Source organism: Chrysochloris asiatica, unplaced genomic scaffold, assembly GCF_000296735.1.
Source record: "Chrysochloris asiatica unplaced genomic scaffold, ChrAsi1.0 scaffold00033, whole genome shotgun sequence".
NCBI classification, from domain to species: Eukaryota; Metazoa; Chordata; class Mammalia; order Afrosoricida; family Chrysochloridae; genus Chrysochloris; species Chrysochloris asiatica.
Genome location: NW_006408551.1, coordinates 24,825,804 through 24,846,053, shown reverse-complemented (window position 1 = coordinate 24,846,053; position 20,250 = coordinate 24,825,804). Strand labels below are relative to the sequence as shown.

The following is a 20,250-nucleotide window of genomic DNA, read 5'->3' as shown; positions in this document are numbered from 1 at the left end:
CCTTCTTCCTAGTCTGTCACAGTCTGTAAGCTCTGAGAAACCTGTCCACCAGTGGTGATTCTGATGATATTTATAATACCAGCAGCTTAGCTTCTAGCAACACAACACACAAGTCACCATACTACAACAAACTGACAGACAAGTGATAATTTTATTACTATAGATTGCAGATCCTAAAAAAACAAACTTTTACATTTTTTCCTATGTACAGCTGGAGCCTGGTAAAACACCTTCATATACACTTCTCTGTTTAATTTCTTACACTGACAGATACAACTTGACAAATATTGAACATTCATTGTGCATGCTAAGTTCAGGATGGAAAACCCAAAAAGCACTATGATCACTTACATTGTTATAAGAGAAGGGTTGCCTACAAATGCCTTCTCAGGTATCGACTTGATATTGTTGCTATGAAATCCTCTAAAAAGAGAGAAAACATTATAGAAAATAGCATGTAGAGTCAAATGATTTGTTTCCTTCCTTTGCCAATAACCATCATTGTTAGTAGCCAGAGGATAAGGTTAAAATTTTCTATGTATCTTGAAATTTATGGGCCCCTAACTTATTATTGAGAAATCACAAGCTAACATCTTGAGAGAAGACTAAAGAATCTGAAAAGAATAATTGTACATTATGAAAATTGGCAACTTCATATTTTAAAAAGAAATCCAATCTGGTAATATCTGTGAAAACAAAAATCATATTTAGTCAATTATATAAATTGATTTCATTTGCAAATTGGGCAACACTTCTGACTAGAAAGTCAACGTGCTCAGGGATGAAAGAACGTTTGTTTGATTGACATTGCCATGGAAACGGGGCCAGAACAGTAGTTTCACAATGGCAGTTTACCCTAAAACATAGCTTCTACTCCAACCCTGCAGTTTCTGTTTCTTGAAATTGATTGCACAGAGATAATTATTCCAAAGAGCACAGTGCTCAAGGCCAAATGGTCCTTTCTAATCAGCAACACTACTATTTGACTTAAGGTAACTTTTAGGAGAGCAGTATGTTCAAGGCTCAGGTTCAAAAGATCATCTTAGGCCAATGGCCTAGGTGGCTCATACCCACAACTGCAGAGCCCAGAAATCTGGATTCCTTGAGAATTAAAAACAGTTTCTCATATTTAGTAACGGGTCTCTCGGTATACATGGTGGGAGCCAGCTATGGAGAGAGGATTATGATCAGCTCCTCCTGACTTCAACTGAATCTATGAGAAAAGCAAATTGATTTAAACTGCAGTGAAGCCAAGATTTAAGTAATCTTATGAGGATGAAATTTCCTGACCCTGAGGAATGGGCTTGGAAGGAAGATGCCCTGGCTCAGTGAGTCTGAAATGACAAATTGCTTCTCATCTGTGTCCATGGTGCCTGAGAGGGAGACGGGTACACTTAGTGATCTCTGTGTCCTTTGTGGACGGTGACTCCATAGTATGTGTAAGAGTATTTGAGCTGTCTGAGAACATAATAGGATGATTTCCCACCCAAGTCACATGTGGGCTTTCCTGCAGCAGAACCTCCTGGATGCTTTTTCTTATAAACAAGCTCTGCTGTCTGCCTCCTTTGGCTGTGTGTCTTATATCTCTCTTCCAGGAGAATTAGCCTCTATGTTTATTTTGCTTTCCAAGTGTTAGAACATTCTTTGCATAGGCTAGTCATATTTTTAAGGACAAAAAAACCTGATACAAATTAAACTTTATCATATGTAGGAAAATATATGCATCCTAATGTGTGGCACTGTAGGATCAGCACTAGATGGCTACTGAAAGTTCAGCGATTCAAATCTACCAGTTGCTCCTCGGAAACCCTATAAAGGGTCGCTATGCGTCAGAACCGACTCAAAGACACTTAATAACAACAACCACAACAGAAATCTAGTATTACTAGTTAAATTGTGTGCTTGCTTGTTGTTATCAAATAAGATTGATGAAGAATTTAAGGAGCCCTGATAGCACAGTGGTCAAAGCACTCAGCTGTTGACCAAAAGGTTGGTAGTTTGAACCTACTAGTTGTTCTGTGGGAGAAAGATGTGACTTCCATAAAGATTTACTGCCTTTGAAATTCTACGGGGGCAGTTCCACTCTGTCCTACAGGGTGGCTATGGGTAGAATCAACTCAATGGCAGTAGGTCATGAAGAATTGAGAGAACATGAAATAATGAATGTGACAGCATCTAGCACCATACTAGTTACCAAGCTTTAGTCATTCATTGATAGATTTATATGACCTAGGAAATTTTGTTCTTAGAAATTCTCAGCAAATAATTGAAATCTATTACACTTCTGGAGTATGGCACTGTAGGATAAGCACTGGATTGCTAACTGCAAGGTTGGGGTGATTCAAACTCACCAATTGCTCCTCAGAAACCCTACACAGTATCACTATGTGTTGGAATCAACTCAACGGTACTTAACAACAAAAGCATTACAGTTCTACTACAAACCTATGAAGTATGTAAATTTTGGGAGAATATTGGTTAGGAATTCTGGTGTGGTGCTGTAGGATAAGCATTGGACTACAGATCAAAAGGTCAATGACTCAAACCCACTAGTTGCTCCTTGGAAACCCTATATAGGGTCACTATGAATTAGAACTGACTCAATAGCACTTAACAACAACAGCAACAAAAGGCTGGGAAAAGAGATCATATACCATGCATTAGAGAAATCATGTTATAAATTAAAAAAAACTGTCAGTTACTTACAGATGAGAGGTGTCAAAGTATATTTCAAGTGCAAAGAACCATTTTTTATATAAATGTATTAGATTTTCTAGCAATTAATATCATGTACAATAATCACACACATTTTAGAATAATTTCACAAAGAATAATGTCCCTCCGTAAAATTTGTTCCTAATACTTACAATTCTTTAAGATTGGAGAGTGTCCTGATTGCAGTGGGGAATTCATCAAGGTTATTGTAATTTAAATCTCTGAAAGGAAGTAAACAGCATTTTCAGTTTTTCATTTGAAAATTCATATAAACTGTATTTACAAGAGGAGTTAACATGTTTTTTCAATAGGTGATTGCCACTGAAGAAAATTTTCATTCCTTCTCTTTATGGAAAGAGAATTTCTTGGCTTGCTGATACCATCAGTCCATAAACATTTGCATTTACTATATGGTCATTAGACTGATCATGTTCAATGTCACAGGGGTGTTTTAAGAAGGGAGGGGATGTGCAGTGGTGTTTGCTTTTAAGTAGGAAGGACACTTGACCCCTTGCTGACGTGGCTCTTCATCTGTAGCTCTTCGTCTACACTTGACTTGTCAGATTGTGAGCTTGTATCTGCACTCTTTCAGGTTCCTTTATGACATCCCATCATTTGATCCCTCCTTCATTCACTCTCTGACTTTTTAATATCTAGTCTACAAGGATATTTTGAATGACTGCTTTTTCTCTGACTCCTATTGTAAAGTGCCCTTGAGTCGGTTCCAACTTATAGCAACCCTGCATAGGGTTTCCAGGGAGTGGCTGGTGGATTTGAACTGCCAACCCTGTGGTTAGCAGTCTGGTGCTTATCCTACAGTGCCACAGAAGGACTCCTGTAAGGTACTTGTATTTCTCCCGCCCTGAAGTTCAGGCTGAGAGCCTGATTCTGGAGAGTCTTAAATGATACAAGGTCCTCTCAGGAAGGACATCAGGTCTAGAATTCCTCAGGGTCACAAATAATGACTTAGAGTAGAAATGTTTTCTTTGTTCTGTGAAGCAAAACTCTATATTATCCCTCCTTCAAAGAGATGGAAAGACCAGATAAACCATCTCAAATCTTTCACATCTCTGTTTTGATACAAATGGCTTTTCAATTTCATTACTCACAAGTGCTTTATAGACTGACCCCACCTCATATCTACATCTTTGTATGAAATAATAATTGCCTCCTGGTCTCTGGGAATGACAGATCTCCCAGATGACACAGGAAAACCTTTTGGTCAGGCAATCAGATGTGGTCAGATCTTCCACTGTACAGAAGAATTGCTATTTAATTTTAAGAGCAAGATAATTTGACTGAGCTAAACATGAATCAAGATTCCTACTTGTCTGGCACAAACCATCCTAAAGCTATACTGTAGGCAGGAAACTGGTGTCTTTTGTGGACATAAATTTTCTTCCTGTTTGTAAATCTCTCCAGATGCTCTGTTTTGATTAAACAAGGATTGGACCCTTATAAATTACTTAGATTTCTAGTGGGGAGAGGGGAGAGGAAGAAGTTGGAAATAGCCAATTTACTGATCCTCTGTAGCTCTGAGCAAGGTGGGGGAGGGGAGAAAAGGAGTCTCACACGAGTTTACCTTGAGATGTTTTCCTTCATGGTATTTACGTGCAATTCTGGGTCTTCAACCAAACATGAGGGGGAGAGAGAAGAAAGTGAAAAGAACGTGCAATTCTGGGTCTTCAACCAAACTTGAGGGGGAGAGAGAAGAAAGTGAAAAGAACTAGAAGGGGATTTACACTGTTAAGATCCTCAGGCCAGCCCTGTGTAGATATGGAAGGTCTAATTTTTCCTAGCAGCTGATAGAAACTGCTTGTCTATGCCGTTAAGTTGACATCAAGCTACTGACTGGATAAAATCTTTTTTGACACCTGAGAAGAAACACTGAGTGATTTAAGTGAGTGTTGTGGACCAAGAGCTGTTAATGCTCATCAGTCACAAGAAGGCCACCAATGTAGGATAAGCACTGGACTGTTAACCACAAGGTTGGCAGTTTAAACCCACCAGCCACTCCTTGAAAACCCTATACAGGGTCACTATGAGTTAGAACTGCCTTGAAGGCACACAATAACAACAACAAGGAAACTACCTGGACAAGTGATTGGAAGAGATCCATATTTGAGCTCATTCCAAAAAGAGATGACCCAATGGAATGTGGAAATCATCAAACTAGATCATTAATATCAGATGCAAGTAAAATTTTACTGAAGATAATTAAAAAATGGTTGCAACTGTACATCTACAGGGAATTGACAGAAATTCAAGCCAGATTCAGAAGAGGATGTGGAACTAGGGATATCATTGCTGACCTCATATGGATCTTGGCTGAAAGTAGAGAATACCAGAAAGATGTCTGTTGTTGTTGTCAGGTGCCATCGAGTCGGAACCGACTCATAGTGACCCCATACACAGCACAACGAAACAACGTCCGATTCTGGGCCAACCTCACTACCGCCGCCACACTTAATGCCATCAATGATGTCACCTGGCTGATCCATCTCGTTGGGGGTCTTCCTCTTTTCTCTGACCCTCCACCTTACCCAGCATGACATCCTTCTCCAGCGACTGTTCTCTCCGGACAATGTGTCAAAGTATGAGAGACGAAGCTTAGCCATCTTGGCCTCCAAGGAGCACTCTGGTTGCACTTCTTCCAAAACAGATCTATTGGTTCTTTTGGCAGTCCATGGCACTTTCAGTATTCTCTTCCAACACCACAACTCAATGGCATCAATTCTTCTACAATCTTCCTTATTCACTGTCCAGCTTTCGCATCCATATGAGGTTATTACTTGTGCTTTATTGACTATGCAAAGGCTTTTGACAGTGTGGATCAGGGCAAGTTATGAATAACATTGTGAAGAATGGGTAATACAGAACACTTAATTGTAAGCATGTTGTTGTTGTTGTTGTTATGTGCCGTGGAGTCAGTTCCAACTCATAGAGACCCTGTACAGGGTTTCCGAGGCTGTAAATCTTTACAGGAGCAGAACGCCTCATCTTTCTCCCGCGGAACAGCTGGTAGTTTCGAACCGCTGACCTTGTGGTTTGCAGCCCGATTTGTAACCACTACGCTACCAGGAGCTCTGGTAGCGTAGTGCCTGGTAGCGTAGTGGTTACAAATCGGGCTGCAAACCTTAAGATCAGCGGTTCGAAACTACCAGCTGCTCCGCGGGAGAAAGATGAGGCTTTCTACTCCCGTAAAGATTTACACCCTCGGAAACCCTGTACAGGGTCGCTATGGGTCGGACCCGACTCGATGGCACTTAACAACAACACAACAACAACGCTACCAGAGCTTCTTAAACAGAAAACCGCTGTGAGCAGGATTTGAACCTGCGCGGGGAAACACCATTGGATTTCGAGTCCAATGCCTTAACCACTCGGCCATCACAGCTTAATAGCTTCATATGCATGTGAAATTTGGACAGTGCATAAGGAAAACCATAGAAGAATTGGTGCATTTGTGGTAAAGTTTTGGAGAGTACCATGGACTACCTGAAGAACAAACAAATCTGTGTTGGAGGCAGTACAGCCAGAATGCTCCTTTGAGGCCAGGATGGTGACATGTTAATAGGAGGGACGAGTCCTTGGAAAAGGACATCATGCTTGGTAAAGTGGAGGATTAGGGAAAAAGAAGACTTCCAATGAAATGGATTGGAAGTGGCAACAGCACGGGACTTAAGCATAACAACAATTGTGAGGCTGGCATAGGATTAAGCAGTGTTTCATTCTGTTGTGCATAGGGTCACTACTAGTTGAAACTGACTAGATGGCACCTAACAACTAGGACTTGGTTAAGGAGCTCTGGTGGTGGTGTTGAGTATGTATGGGGTTCAAAACCACCAGTCACTGTGCAGGAGAAAGACGAGACTGTCTGCTCCTATAAAGTATTACAGTTTTGGAAACCCTGTATAGGGATGTTATCAGTCAGAATTTACTCAATGGCTTCGAGAGAGGAGAGAGAGATAAGGATCTGGTTATCTACAGAGAAGTACTCTGTTTACAAATGATATTGGACTCTAAGACAACAAGGGCAGTGGTCTTTGGCCATCTCTTTCTGCAGGTCTGGTCAGAGACAGCATTGTAGATTGGGTGGCTCTGTGGGGTTTATTGCGCTTGGATATTAAAAATATGTCGGGGGAGGAGGATTGCTGGCGGAGTCACCAGTACCCTGCTTTCCCCTCACATTCAGTATTGTCACTGCCTGTTACCCCACCCTCATAATTCCTTTCTCACTCAAAAAGGTAATGAGGAGTAGGACTTCCCCCTGAGAAAAGGCAGGGGACTTGGTGTAGCCCACATGAACCCTTCTCATTTTGTCTTAGAGAGGCTTTAGGATATGGTCAGCTGACTGGACTCTACTTTTATCCTAGGTGCCACCTCAGAACAGAAATTCTAACCTAGTCTTTGAAAATAGTGTGTTGGGGTATGATTTAAAATCAAACTAGAGAAGAAGCAAGTTCCATTCATGCTAGAACCCTGATATGAGACTCTAGGATAAGCACTGAACTGGTAAATACAAGGTCGGCAGTTCAAATCCACCAGCCGCTCTTGGAAACCCTATACACACAACAAGATATGTTATGTTGGTAAAATAACGTAATCTTACCGGAAACTGGAATAATGATAGCTTTCATAGGTTGCAAGGATTATTGCGGTAATGTATGTCCAAGTGCTCAATACAGTACATGATTATAGATGTGCTCAAGAAACGGTAGCATTTAATACATTTTAATCTTTTGACTTTCTTGAACATGAACCTCCATTGTTTCCTAATGATACAGTCTGCTTACCTCAGATTAGAAACTCTGACATTTGCTTAGTCTGCAGTCTCTCATTCAATAGGGAGAACCAGACTCATGACTAATGAGCCGTACTGACAACATAGAACTGACCCTTGACAGTGAACACACATTCCTAAGTAAATAGTCACAGCTTAGGAGAGAACATCTCATTTAACATACAATGATTTCAACTTAATTTATCACTCTTGCTAGATTGAAATAAGATCTCATTTTATTGTTTAGCTTTGTGATGTATGTAAGATAAATCCACTGTAAATATCTGTTTAAAGTTCAGGCAATTCACCAAATCAAACAGCAAGTTTGGCTTCAAGACTATTTTGATTCTTTCAGAATATTCATGAAAACATTGTGGGGTGGGGGGAGCAGCAAATAAAAGGTCAACTCACAAAGTCTCTAGGCTGTGGAGTCCATCAAAGCATTTCTTTCCCAGGGAGTGGATTCTATTGTTATGGAGATGCCTGCAGAGGAACATCAAGGACCAGTCAGGAAGGCACACTATAGACATGGCCGACATAGGCTGGAAACTGCAATTGGTTAAAGCCAAAGACACTTATACTGAAGAATATACTGGTTATATCCAAGAAATGCTTTGCTCAACATTAAAAAAAAAAAAAAATGGCTATATTCACATTCACCATAACATTTAATTGGTAGACATACTTTTACTTTGTGGGTTTGAGATATCTGCTACTGCTGCAGTGTGTCCTGGAGTTGGTTCTGACTTATAGTGACTTATAGTGTAAAAGGATTCCCAAGGCTAAAAATCTTCAAGGTAGCAGAAAGCTTCATCTTTCTCCTGCAGAATGGTTGGTGGATTTGAATAGCTAATGTTGTGGCTGGCAGCCCAACATGTAACCCACCACCAGGGCAATGTAAAATGATATGAGCAGCATAATGTATACAAGTAAATTAAGATTTTTCAGCATAGTTGCTCAGCATGTGCTTCAGTGTACGTTATTCAGCATGACTTTGGGAAGTAGGATGCTAAGCAAAGATATTGACCATCGTTGACAAAAGGAGGGTTGCGGGAAGGTCCTACAGCTACTAGGCACAATTTCTATTAAAACTGAAAGCTTATAATGTAGCTATGTTCCAGGGTGGAGTCATAGGTCAACAGGAAATATGATTATAGCCATGAGGAATCATGAGCAGATTTTTTGGCTACCCAAAGAAATTATATATCTCGATATGGTACTAATGTGTATAATTATCATCTTTGCTCAGTTGGTAAATCAGTTAGGTCAGGGCCAGTGAGAATAGCTATGTGCATAACTGAAGACTGAACCAACACCCAAAGATATAACGGGCACAAGGAAATAGGGTGAGAAAGAATTGCTAGATCTCTGTAAATCCATTCCCTCTAGTGAAGGGAAAAATTAAAGCACATATCTAGCTTGTGGTCAGTCATAGTATCATTTTTGTACATGAAATTCAATATAGAAATTTGTTAGTATCAAAAATTTTTCTCCTTCTTTTTTAACCTTTCAGACAGTACCTGGAATAATAAAGTGGTGTGACTGAAGGTAGTGGTGGGTCAGTTGGTGAGCACAGAGCAAAGGGAGAAAGACTCCGCACAAATAAAACGCCTTTCTCAAAGTTCCTAAGCAATCTGATCTTACAGCCTTTTCGAGCAGTTTCGATTGTCCTATTATTAGTACTGATTAGTGATTATGTTATATATGTGAGGCCTGTTGTTAAAATATTCAAGACTGTTTCTTTTTCAAACTTTTGCTTTACTAAAATAATGAAATCTAGACAAAACCAGGAAAAAAGCGATATAAATGCATAGCACTTTCAGAGGTTATTTTCTTCTTTCATTGGTAGGTGTTCAGGAGGTACTTATTAATTCATAAGGGCAGATTTTGATTTTACCTGAATTATAAATGATCAGAAATAATGACTTTTTCTTAACTTCTGTAACTATAATAATTATACCATGGACTAATGACTTGTACAATATACCACAGCCAGAAGTTAAATTTTACTATCCTTGTATTTCCACCAGTGCTTGGCACTTAGTTGTTATTGGATCCCTGCTGTGGTAAAGGTCATTTAATTCACTTACACAATTAGATCATTTATGAGGTCTTCTTTTGGGGGCGGGATTTAGGGATTCTATCTCTCTTGAAATGTTCCCATTCCGGGTTTGAAAGACTAACATACTAAATTTAAGGTTATAGTGAATTTAGAAACTGTTAAAAAAAAAAAAAAACAAAAGAGAGAAAAAGAAAATGACTACAACTTACAGAACTACCAGGCTGGAGAGGTTTCCAAAGGCATAGTCTGGTATGTGGTGTATTTTGTTCAGGGCCAAGGTCATGGCCTGCAAAGTTGATAAGCTTCTGAAAGCCTGGACGGGGATTTCTGTCAGAGCATTGTCATCCAGCCACAGGTGTCTCAAGGAGTGCAGACCACTGAAACAACTGGGGGGTACATAGCTGATGTGGTTGGCATCCAGACGCCTGTGGGAGAAAGAATGCAAGGATAGGAAGGAGAGCAAAGCCTGGGAAGAAGACTGGCTCTGCAGGAAAACTACTCAGTAGGCCGATTAACTAAGAGCAAAACAGGACTTGGGCCCTCAAGGTTCCCAGACTTGTGGAGCATTTTCCTCTTCTGACAAGCTCTCGTTCTCACTCATAGTGGGATCATTGCTTCTTGTGTCTCCTTGGCTTTAGAATTCCTTGGTGTTGATTCTGTCCTAGGGAGCCCTGGTGGTACATGGTTTGACTGTGGACTGAAAGGTTACCAATTCAAACCTACTAGCTGCTCTTCCTTCAGGAGAAAAAATGTGGCAGCAGCTTCATTAAAGATTGTTGTTGGTGGTGACTGTGTGCCACCAAGTCATTTCTGACACATAACCACCCCGTATCTGGCAGCATAGTGGTTATGAATCGGGCTGCTAACCTTAAGGTCTGCAGTTTGAAACTACCAGCTGTTCCACGGGAGAAAGATGAGGCTTTCTGCTCCCTTAAAGATTTACAGCCTCGGAAACCCTGTGCAGGGTCGCTATGAGTCAGAACCAACTCCACTGCACATAACAACACCACCATAGGGTTTCCAAGTCTGCAAATCTTCACAAGAGCAGAAAGTCTCATCTTTCTCCCATGAAGCAACTGGAGATTTGAACTGCTGACCTGTGGCTAGCAGTCCAGCTCATAATCCACTATGCTACTAGGGCTCCTTTCTTCAAAGACTTCAACTTTGAAAACCTGATGGGACAATTCTACTTTGTTCTGTAGTGTCACTGTGAGTCAGATTTGACTTAAAGGCCCAACCCAACAGCATGCTCCTCTTCTAGGTTCATGGGTGACTTGTTTTCATACATGAAAATGAGGTAAAAAATTTCAACACATTAATGTGTATGGCTGCTAATAAAAAATTTAGGGTTTAAAGTCATTCAGAGTCACCTCAGAAAAAATGTAGTGTGATCTACCGAAAAATAAGCTATTGAAACCCAATGGAATGCATTTCTTGTCTGACATAGGGGTTGCGATGGGTTGGAGTAAACTCAACAGCAACTGGTTTGGTACTTAAAAAAAAAATAATTCACTTACAAAATTATTTTACTATTATTTTGTTATTCTTGTTGTCATGACTTTTTTTTTTTAACTTTTATTGTGAATTGGGTGAAGGTTTACAGAACAGAGAAGTTTTGCATTCAACAATTCATACACATTTTGTGTCATCTCATTGATTACAATTCCCTCAATTTAACATCACTTATTCCACTTCTTTTGTGGTTCTTGTGTCAATTCCTCATTCTTTCCTAATATCTCTAAACTTTATCCTGAGGGAGATGCTGCCATTTTCATTTCAAATGGTTGGTTATTCTAAGGTGTGGGTACTTCCCTAGTATTGTTCCCCTTAGAGACTAGCCTATTGTTTGGCTGAAAAGTGGGTCATAGGGCTAACATCATTTCTAACCCTGAAGGGCACCAAAGGGCCAGTCTTAGAGGTTCCAGTAAGCCTGTTCTTTTTTGTTTTTGAGTTTTGTTCCATATTAGTCTCCAACTTCATCCAGGATCTTCTAAGGTGATCCCTTTTAGAGCAGTTAGTAGTGGTAGCTAGGTCCCACCTAATTCTATTCTTATGGCTTCAGGTTATAAAGATTGCTGTTCAATTGGCCTATTAGTCCTTTGGACTAATTGTTTCCATGTGTCTTTTGATTTTCTTCCTTTTTTTAAACTCTGGGCAGGGAGAGAGCAGTAGTTTCATCTTAGATGACTGCTCATGAGCTTTAAAGATTCCAGTTGCTTCTCACTATAGTAGGAGTCCTGCTGTGATGCTGTAGGATATACACTGGACTCCTAACCACAAAGTTGGTGGTTCAAGTCCATCAGCTGCTCTTTGGAAATCCTACATAAGGTTGCTATGAGTTGGAAACGACTCAATAGCACTTAACAATAACAGCATATTAACCTTTGCTGCAAATATATTCATGAATGTGGTGGAATATACAGGAGGAAAGTTATAAAAAGTTGTTGTTGTTTGTTGTTGTTGTGTGCTGTCGAGTCGGTTCCGACCCATAGTGACCCTGTTCCGAGGCTGTAAATCTTTACAGGAGCAGAAAGCCTCATCTTTCTCCCATGGAGTGGCTGGTAGTTTTGAACTGCTGACCTTATGGTTTACAGCCCGATTCGTAACCACTACGGTGCCAGAGCTCTTAGACATTAGCAAATACTTTGAAGGAATGAGTCACTAGGGACTCAGGACCATGGTCTCAGGGGACACTAAGGTCAGTTGGCCTAATGACACAAAGATCAGTAACATAGTCCATAAAGACAAAGTCTTACATCCTGCTATGTTGTTGTTGTTAAGTGCCGTCGAGTCAGTTCCGACCCATAACAACCCTGTATAGGGTTTCCGAGGGCGGCTGGTGAGTTTGAACCTCTGACCTTGTGGTTTAAATTGACTTTACAGTCTAGAGCATTAATCCATAGTGCTACACTGGGACATGTTAAATTTCCTCTGTCCGATCAGCATACATTCGTGATCTTTGGTTTTATTGTCAGGGAGACTAGAGAAGGCCCTTCTTTTTTTCTTATCTACTGAGTTGAATACCATTTGAAAAACATAAAATCTGCCCGCTTTCTTGCTCATCCTAACCATTTACATCAGGCAGATGTTTGCTTTTCTGACATTTAAAGGAATAATAAAATTAACAGCTTCTCCAGCATTTGCTTCCTTTTCCACACACATTTTTTTTTTTTTTTTTTTTAAATGGGGAACTATAAACCTAAATATGGGTTTGGTTAATGAGTTGTTGCAGCTTCCAAACCAGCAGAGGGAGTGCAGTGCATTTGTTTTCTTCTAGTCCAACATAAACATGTCTTACCTTCTCACATTGAAGTGACAAACCTCACCAAGCCTGAAGTTCTCTGTAAGATTCATGGACAATGGGGCTGCCATCATGCATCTTTGCTTCTGATGGTCCTTACTCACTTTTCTAGGCACAAACTGGTTTTCATTTTCCAAGTGAGGATTTAAAAAAAAGAACCGCATTTTAAGCAGTCATGTATTAGGGGGGAGATTACAAAATCACGAGTGGATTTTGGAAAAATGTTTTCAGAAGCATTTAAAACTAAACAGATGCAGGAAGCACACCCAGATCGTAAGATAAAACCCCAAACCCAAATTTAAACAATTTAGAAATAAAGAAAATTCTCTGTGGTAGGGAACTAATCTCTCTGGGAAGCAGCTTCCTCACTTTTGGTCACATGGTCTCTGGCTCCTACTTCTAGCAACTGAATGGGAATGAGTAATGCCTTAAGGGACTTGGGCCAACTTTTGATAATAACTTAGATAAGGTCACTTGGAGCAAATTTTAAGAGTCTGGTGTCATAGCTTACTCACAATTAAATTTCCAGTAGAACAACTAACATTGCAGGCAGCAGAAACACAGCTTCCAACTACCTTAAGGTTCTGTCAACAAATGGAACTGGAAACGTTTAGAAAATCTTAACACTGTCTCTGTCCTTTTTTTCTGGCAACAACATATTCAGCTCATGTTCAAGTATAGTATCATTTCATCAGGGGATGAGGAGGTGATCCTTTTTGTTTGACTAGAAGGAAAGCACATATGTAAAATCTTTTAAACTATTACACTGATTAAAGAATGGAGACTTTATTTCAATAATATGAGCTTCCACATTTGAGTTGACATATTGTCTAATTATTGCAAATCACTTATGCATTGAAACTCCTTGTTGTTGTGGTGAAGTGCCGTCAAGTTGGTTCTGACCCATAGCGACCCTGTATAGGGTTTCCTAGGAGTGGCTGGTGAGTTTGAACCACCGACCTTGTGGTTTAAGCTGACTTTGTAGTCCAGCGCATTAACCCACAGTGCCAGACTCCTAGTGGTTGCTAAAATGCGTGAAAATGACAAACCTTAAAGTCCAGTGTAAATGTCTGGGATACATTTTTAGAAAATGCTCTGAGCCGTCAGCTTGTCTTCTTTTATATTTTAAGTTTCTGCTGTACCTTGAAGCAACCCTGGAATCATTCCCAATATTAATGAGTCCATTTCTATGGACTCACCTCTTTTACAAACCAGGCAAAACACGATGCATTCTAGCCTACACACTGTCTCTTATAGCAATTTGTTATCTGATACTAAATGAGTAAGACAGTATAGTTCTTCATTGTCCTAACATTCAAAACACAACTACTCACAGACCTAATACTCAACAGCACAGTCCTTCCTTCATCTGCCTTGAGTGCAGCAGTAAACTGCCTATCTGCCCAAACAGTGTCTTCATAAAAGGAGCTCCCAATAAATCATACACCTTCCAGACCCAGTGTTTTAGAGCCTGTGTGGTCCAAACCTAATTCATAGACTGGTATATTGTTCACATTCAAAGGCATTATCTTAACAGAATTAATCTTAACAGAAGATCCCAAGGCTAAACCAGAGTATGGAATTAATTATCCAGTCCTCATACAGGTGGCTCTTACAGAACAAGGTTAAGACTGTGGACAAAGCAGCTGGCAGGGCACATGTTGTGCCTATTCAATGAGTAAACAAAGAACTCATATTATGTCAATCTGGTCTTTACAGGCAGCTGGACACTCTCCATTCATATGCTCGGAAAATGCAATAGTTAAGCAGTGGGGTGTAAGAAAAACATCATTACATAGTACAAGAAAACACACACATTTAAAATGTGGTTCTATAGTATATTATCAGTAACTACAAGAATAACTGTAGTATGTAGCTGTGCTTCTTAAGTGTCTCTTTACTATCATTTCTACTTCATCCAAGTCACAGAGGTATGTGTATACAGCTCCATATCTGTGAATTAGTGCAGAAATTTGGGATGGGAAGTCCTGGACCTCAGTTTTCACATCTTTAAAAATGGGATGGATTCAAGCATAGAAGCAATTGTGAGGATGGCACAGGACTGGGTAGTGTTTCATTCTGCTGTAAATAGGATTGCTATGGGTCGGAACAACTCCACAGTACCTTAATACACACCTCTCTATCTTAAAGATTTGCTTTATGACTAAAGAAAATAATAACAACAAGGCTTTATAAACTATAAACTTGGATTTTAAGGCACTATTATTGGAAGCTGGTTAATAATTTATGGTTTTTGCCTTTCGGCCATTGAAACCAAAGGAAAAAAATAAAAAACAAAAAACAAACCAAAAAGAAGTAATCTCAGTTTTGCTAGATAGTGAATTTCAGTTTTGAGAAGTGAAGAAGACTCTTTCATCCCTCATCACAGAAATAACGAAGGGGTGTCCATATTAGACTCAATAGAAGTCACCCTTGTTATACAGCATTCACTGTATAATTGACACTCTCAAAGTGTACTTATCTTTGTTTTTGACACATGACTGAATATAACATCTTAATTTTGAAGGCTAAGGAAGTTTGGGATATATGCTGCATGGTGCATTCTCAGTGAAAATTTCTAGCATTGACCTTGACATTTAAGTATCCATCAAAAATGTGACTAAGAAATAAATTCTGGTACATACATACAGTGGGATACTACAAAATGTGGAAGAATAATGATGAATGTGTGAAACACCTCACAACATGGATGAATGTGGTGCAGGACATTATGCTGAGAGAAATTAGTAGTCATTAAAGGACAAATACTTATGAGACCAAGAAAAGGTTTTCTTGATAACAGAAACATTCTGTGATTGTTACTAGGGGTGAAAGGGAAGGAAAATGTATTCACTAGCTAGATTCAAATCCACCAGCTGCTTCTCTAAAACCGTGAACACGGTGGCTAGGAGTTAGAAACGACTTAATGGTATTATCAACAGCAACAAGAGGGTTGTTGTTAAGTTCCATCGAGTTGGTGCTGACTCATAGCCACTCTGTACAGGGCTTCTAGGAATCCTGGTGTGATACTGTATAATAAAAACTGGACTTCTAACTGTAAAGTCAGCAGTTCAAATCCATCACCAGTCACTCCTTGGAAACCCTATACAGCAGGGGTGTGGAATGTCCAGTCCATGGGCCATCTAAGGCCCACAAAATCATTTGGTCTGGCCCTATCAAGGCAACTGCAGTTCCAGCCATCACATTGTTGTTGTTAAGTACCATCAAGTCACTTCTGAGTTATAATGACCCTGTATAGGGTTTCTAAGGAGCAGCCGGAAGGTTTGAACCACCGACCTTGTCGTTCACAGTCCAGTACTGATCCTACGGCACCACACCAGGAGTCCATCACATTGTTGTTGTTTTTAAGTGCCATTGAGTTGGCTTGGATGCATAGCAACCCTCTATAGGGTTTCCTAGGAGCCTGGTGAATTTGAACCGCTGATATTGCAGTTCAAACCAACCTTACAGATAAGCATGAGTAAATTAAATGTTTGACTAAATAGAACAGGCTAAACAGCAATGATAGTGAGGTTAGCACAGGATCCAGTAGTTTCACTATGAGCATAGGCTCCCTGTAAGTTAGTACCGACTCAATGCTACCTTACAACAATTTTTAAGGTAGTAATTATGTGTGGCCTGTGAATGATGTTGTAAATATCCAAATGATATTGGAAGAAAAAAGGTTCCCCATCCCTGCTATACAGGGTTGCTATGAGTCTAACACACTTGTTGCAGTTACCAATACTACCATAGGGTTTCCAAGTAGCAACTGGTGGGTTTGAACCACCAACTTTGATGTTAATATTCCAGTACTTATCCTACAACACCACAACAAAAGGGTTGTTGTTGTTAAGTGCCGTCAAGTCAATTCCAACTCATAGTGTCCCTATATAGGGTTTCTGAAGAGTAATTGGTGAGTTTGAACTTCCAACCTTGAGGTTCAAACTGATCTTGCAGTCCAGTGCTTATCCTATAGCACCATACCAGGACATGTGTAGGCACATGTCAACTTGGGTGATTGGAAAGGCAATATACAAAAGGGAGGTTGGCAGAAGAAAGATAATGGAAGCAGAAGACATGGTGAAAAATGCAAGAGTTCAAAGGAATAGAGGCAAATAATGTTAACTGATAGTATCTGGAGGGGATTGCAATGTTTGTAATAAAGCGAAGTATATGATTAGCTGAAAGTAAAACTGATGACCTGCTCTGTAAACCATCACTCAATTCACAATAAAAATGGTTTACAGAGCAGATCATCAGTTTTACAATTAACACATATCTTGCTTCATTAAAATGATTGTAATCCCCTCCATGTACCATCAGTTAACTATTTACCTATAACTCTTGCATTCCTCCCTGTGTCTTTCATTACCTCATCTTTCCTCTGCCAACCTCCCCATTACTCAAGGTAACAAGTGTCTACACTCTAGCCCATGAATAATATTCTCTTTTCTCTTATGCCTGGTAACCATCATAGAATGTTTCTTTTATCAAGAAAACCTTTTCTTAACTTTTTACAGCAGAGGTCTCATACAATATTTGTCCTTTTGTGAGTGACTAAATTTCACTCAGCATAATGTCCTTCAGGCTCATCCATGTTGTGAGGTGTTTCACAGATTCATCATTATTCTTCAGCATTATGTAGTATTCCATTGTTTATACATACCTAAAATTGTTCAATCATCCTTCTGCTGATAGGCATTTAGGCTGTCTCCATCTGTTTGCTATTATGAATAGTGCTGTAATGAACGTGGGTGTACATATATCTATTCAAAGACAAAAGTCTTGTGTCCAGACTCTGCCACACATGAATTCTGAGATTTCAGAGTTTATCAGTTAATCTGAGGGTCAATTTTTTTCATCTTTAAAGAAGAATCATGATATGTCACAGAGTTGCTATGAGAATTAAATGAGATAAGTACTTTATAAACAGTAAAGCACTTTACAAGTAACTGGCTTTCTTATGAGAAAATTCTTCATATTTAGGAAGTGATTTCACCTTTTTTTTTTTTTTTTCCTCTAAAAGTTTTTTTTTTTTTTTTAATTCTTCTTGAAGTTTCTTAACCCTTTGTACTTTCAAATCTCTCTATGGAAGATTGTCATTTTTTTGGCATACAAGTTGGTAGACTGTTGATCCCTTACTCATTGTACATATTTTAATATGCATGTGTGGTACCAATGCTACATATTTTGACTAGTGTTAGAGCAAAACTCTCATCACAGAGAAAAGAAGATGCATATATCTTCTGTGGAAGACCAATGAAGACATAACCAATATCCAAACGGCTAAAGTGAATGAGGAAAAATATGACATCATCTGTTGTAAAAAGATAATTTTTATAAGTCTCTGCAATGTTGTTTAAGATGGCTACAATTGATGAGAAATGGTTTTGTTATGACTTTGGGAAGATGTGGAAATAATTTCTCTGAAGGGAGGATTTGAAATGAAAGGACTCCACAATTGCCATCACTCAGGGTGCTTTCTCTCATGAGCCTTAGGTTTCCTGTCCTCACCACTGGGACAGTCAGGACTGTCCAGGTCATCCTAACTGACTTGGATAATTTGGAATATTCAAGCATTTGGAGACTGGATAACATTCCTCCTGGAATGTTTCTGGGCTACAGACCTGTGAAAAATGTCCTACCCTTACTCGAGGAATCTTTGGGGTATGATATAAATGTTTCTCTAGGGTTGGGGGAGAGTACTGCCTCCTGACAGGGCACTCAAATAACAGATGTTCATTAGAAAGATCCCCCTGATAGCTGTGTGGAGGATGCACTATGAGAAAGACTAAGGTAACTACAGTGATTGGGGTTAGAAAAGACTATGAAAATGGAGAGAAAGGACCGAATATGAGAGATATCAATAACTGGGCCTCAAGGAATGTTGTGACTTGCCAAATGTGGTTAGGGAGGGAGGTAAAGAAGTGATAAAGATTCAGTGTTCTGACCTGGGCAACTGAGTGGATGGAGACCATTCAAGCTCAGGGAAGAATGTTACCCAATAGTATGTAAAATAAATATAAAACAGATCACATGTTCACTGTGGATATAGTTCTGTAATAACAATGCTTCCCATGTGACAAAGAGCTAGAAGGTAAGAGGCAAAAAAAATGAAACTTCTGTCTAGGCATTGGCAAAGAAAAGATAAAAGGTCATTTTATTTACCCTCTAAATATTTTTTCAAATGTATTCATTAATAAAGGGTTAATTGTGCTTTTTGGTTTTGGTAAAGAAACATTTTGTCTCATATCTCCCAAAGGAATTTTCCATTTCTAATGACATTATTGTAGGGATTAGAGAGTCTGTGAGATCACTCGCCATTGTTGTTCTACAAAATGGCCCTTTATATATATATATCTTGTATATGATACCTTGCCAATGTAGCACACAAACTTGTATCTTTGTTTGAGAATGGCTTTGATGAGCCATTAACTACAAGGAAGAAAGCATCAAAGATAAGCCATTGATCTTGGCTAATTCCATATATGAGATGACTGTAATAATGTCAATTATTAACATGAATGGCTCACAGGAAAACAAGCCTAGAGTGTGAAGAATGTTGCAGCTGCAGGATAATAGAGTTTATGGCGTTTCTTTCAATAAACAGAATTGTGAAGCATGGCATTTTCATGACTGACATTGTGATTTTATGTTCAGATGAGTAGGCTTCCTTCATAAATTTTCAGGAAATGGCTATTAGTCTATTTTGTGAGATTATGAACAATACATGAATAGTTGAAAGACCACAGAGATGTATTGTGGTTAAGTGCTGTTGAGTTGGTTCTCATTCATGCTGACTGTCTAGGATTTCTGAGGATTGGCTGGTGCGTTTGAACCACCAACCTGTGGTTCCAGTGCATTACCCTGCAGTGCCACACCAGGACTCCACAGAGGTTTAATTCACTTATAAAATTTTAAGAGATGAAAGCAAAATCAGTTATTATTTTGATTCTTGCTATCAAATGAAAATCTTATAGCTCCAAGCCTATATATAATAAATATACTTTACCTACATTCTTTGTTAGGTGAAATTTTACTATTTTAAACTTTTATTACACTAGAATCAGTGGATCATTAAAATTGAATTTATCACAAGATCATTATAATTGTACTACCAGGATAGATTTTGATTGATATGAATTCTTGTAGACTGAATTCATATTGATCCAAATGAATTATTCACCATGATATTAGAGTTAATTTTTGCCATTTAAAAAATATTGTAGAGTGACCATAATGTGGACTTCCGTGTTTTAATGGTATCTCCCATATTGTAGGATGATATTAATCATATAAATTCAAGTAAACATTTGTTGTAGTTGTTATTAGGTGCCACCGTGTTGGCACCCACTCATAGTGACCCTATGCACAGCAGAACGAAAC

General features: G+C 39.1%; 1 protein-coding gene and 1 non-coding gene across 4 annotated transcripts in view; both read right to left on the bottom strand.

Moving 5' to 3' along the window:
* The window catches only part of LGR5 (leucine-rich repeat containing G protein-coupled receptor 5), a 209,029-nt gene that overhangs the window by 40,318 nt on the left and 148,461 nt on the right, over positions 1 to 20,250 (bottom strand). Inside the window, exons 5-8 of one of the 3 annotated variants that reach the window (XM_006859559.1) lie at positions 9,770 to 9,985; positions 7,910 to 7,981; positions 2,868 to 2,936; positions 352 to 423 (exon numbers count right to left, since the gene is read on the bottom strand). In XM_006859559.1, coding sequence (XP_006859621.1) covers positions 352 to 423; positions 2,868 to 2,936; positions 7,910 to 7,981; positions 9,770 to 9,985 — 429 coding nt within the window. The remainder of the gene's footprint in view (positions 1 to 351; positions 424 to 2,867; positions 2,937 to 7,909; positions 7,982 to 9,769; positions 9,986 to 20,250) is intronic. The other 2 variants (XM_006859560.1, XM_006859561.1) reach the window with 2 other exon arrangements.
* On the bottom strand, positions 6,031 to 6,112 carry TRNAS-CGA. The gene has a single exon. It is a non-coding gene; the product is annotated as a tRNA-Ser (tRNA).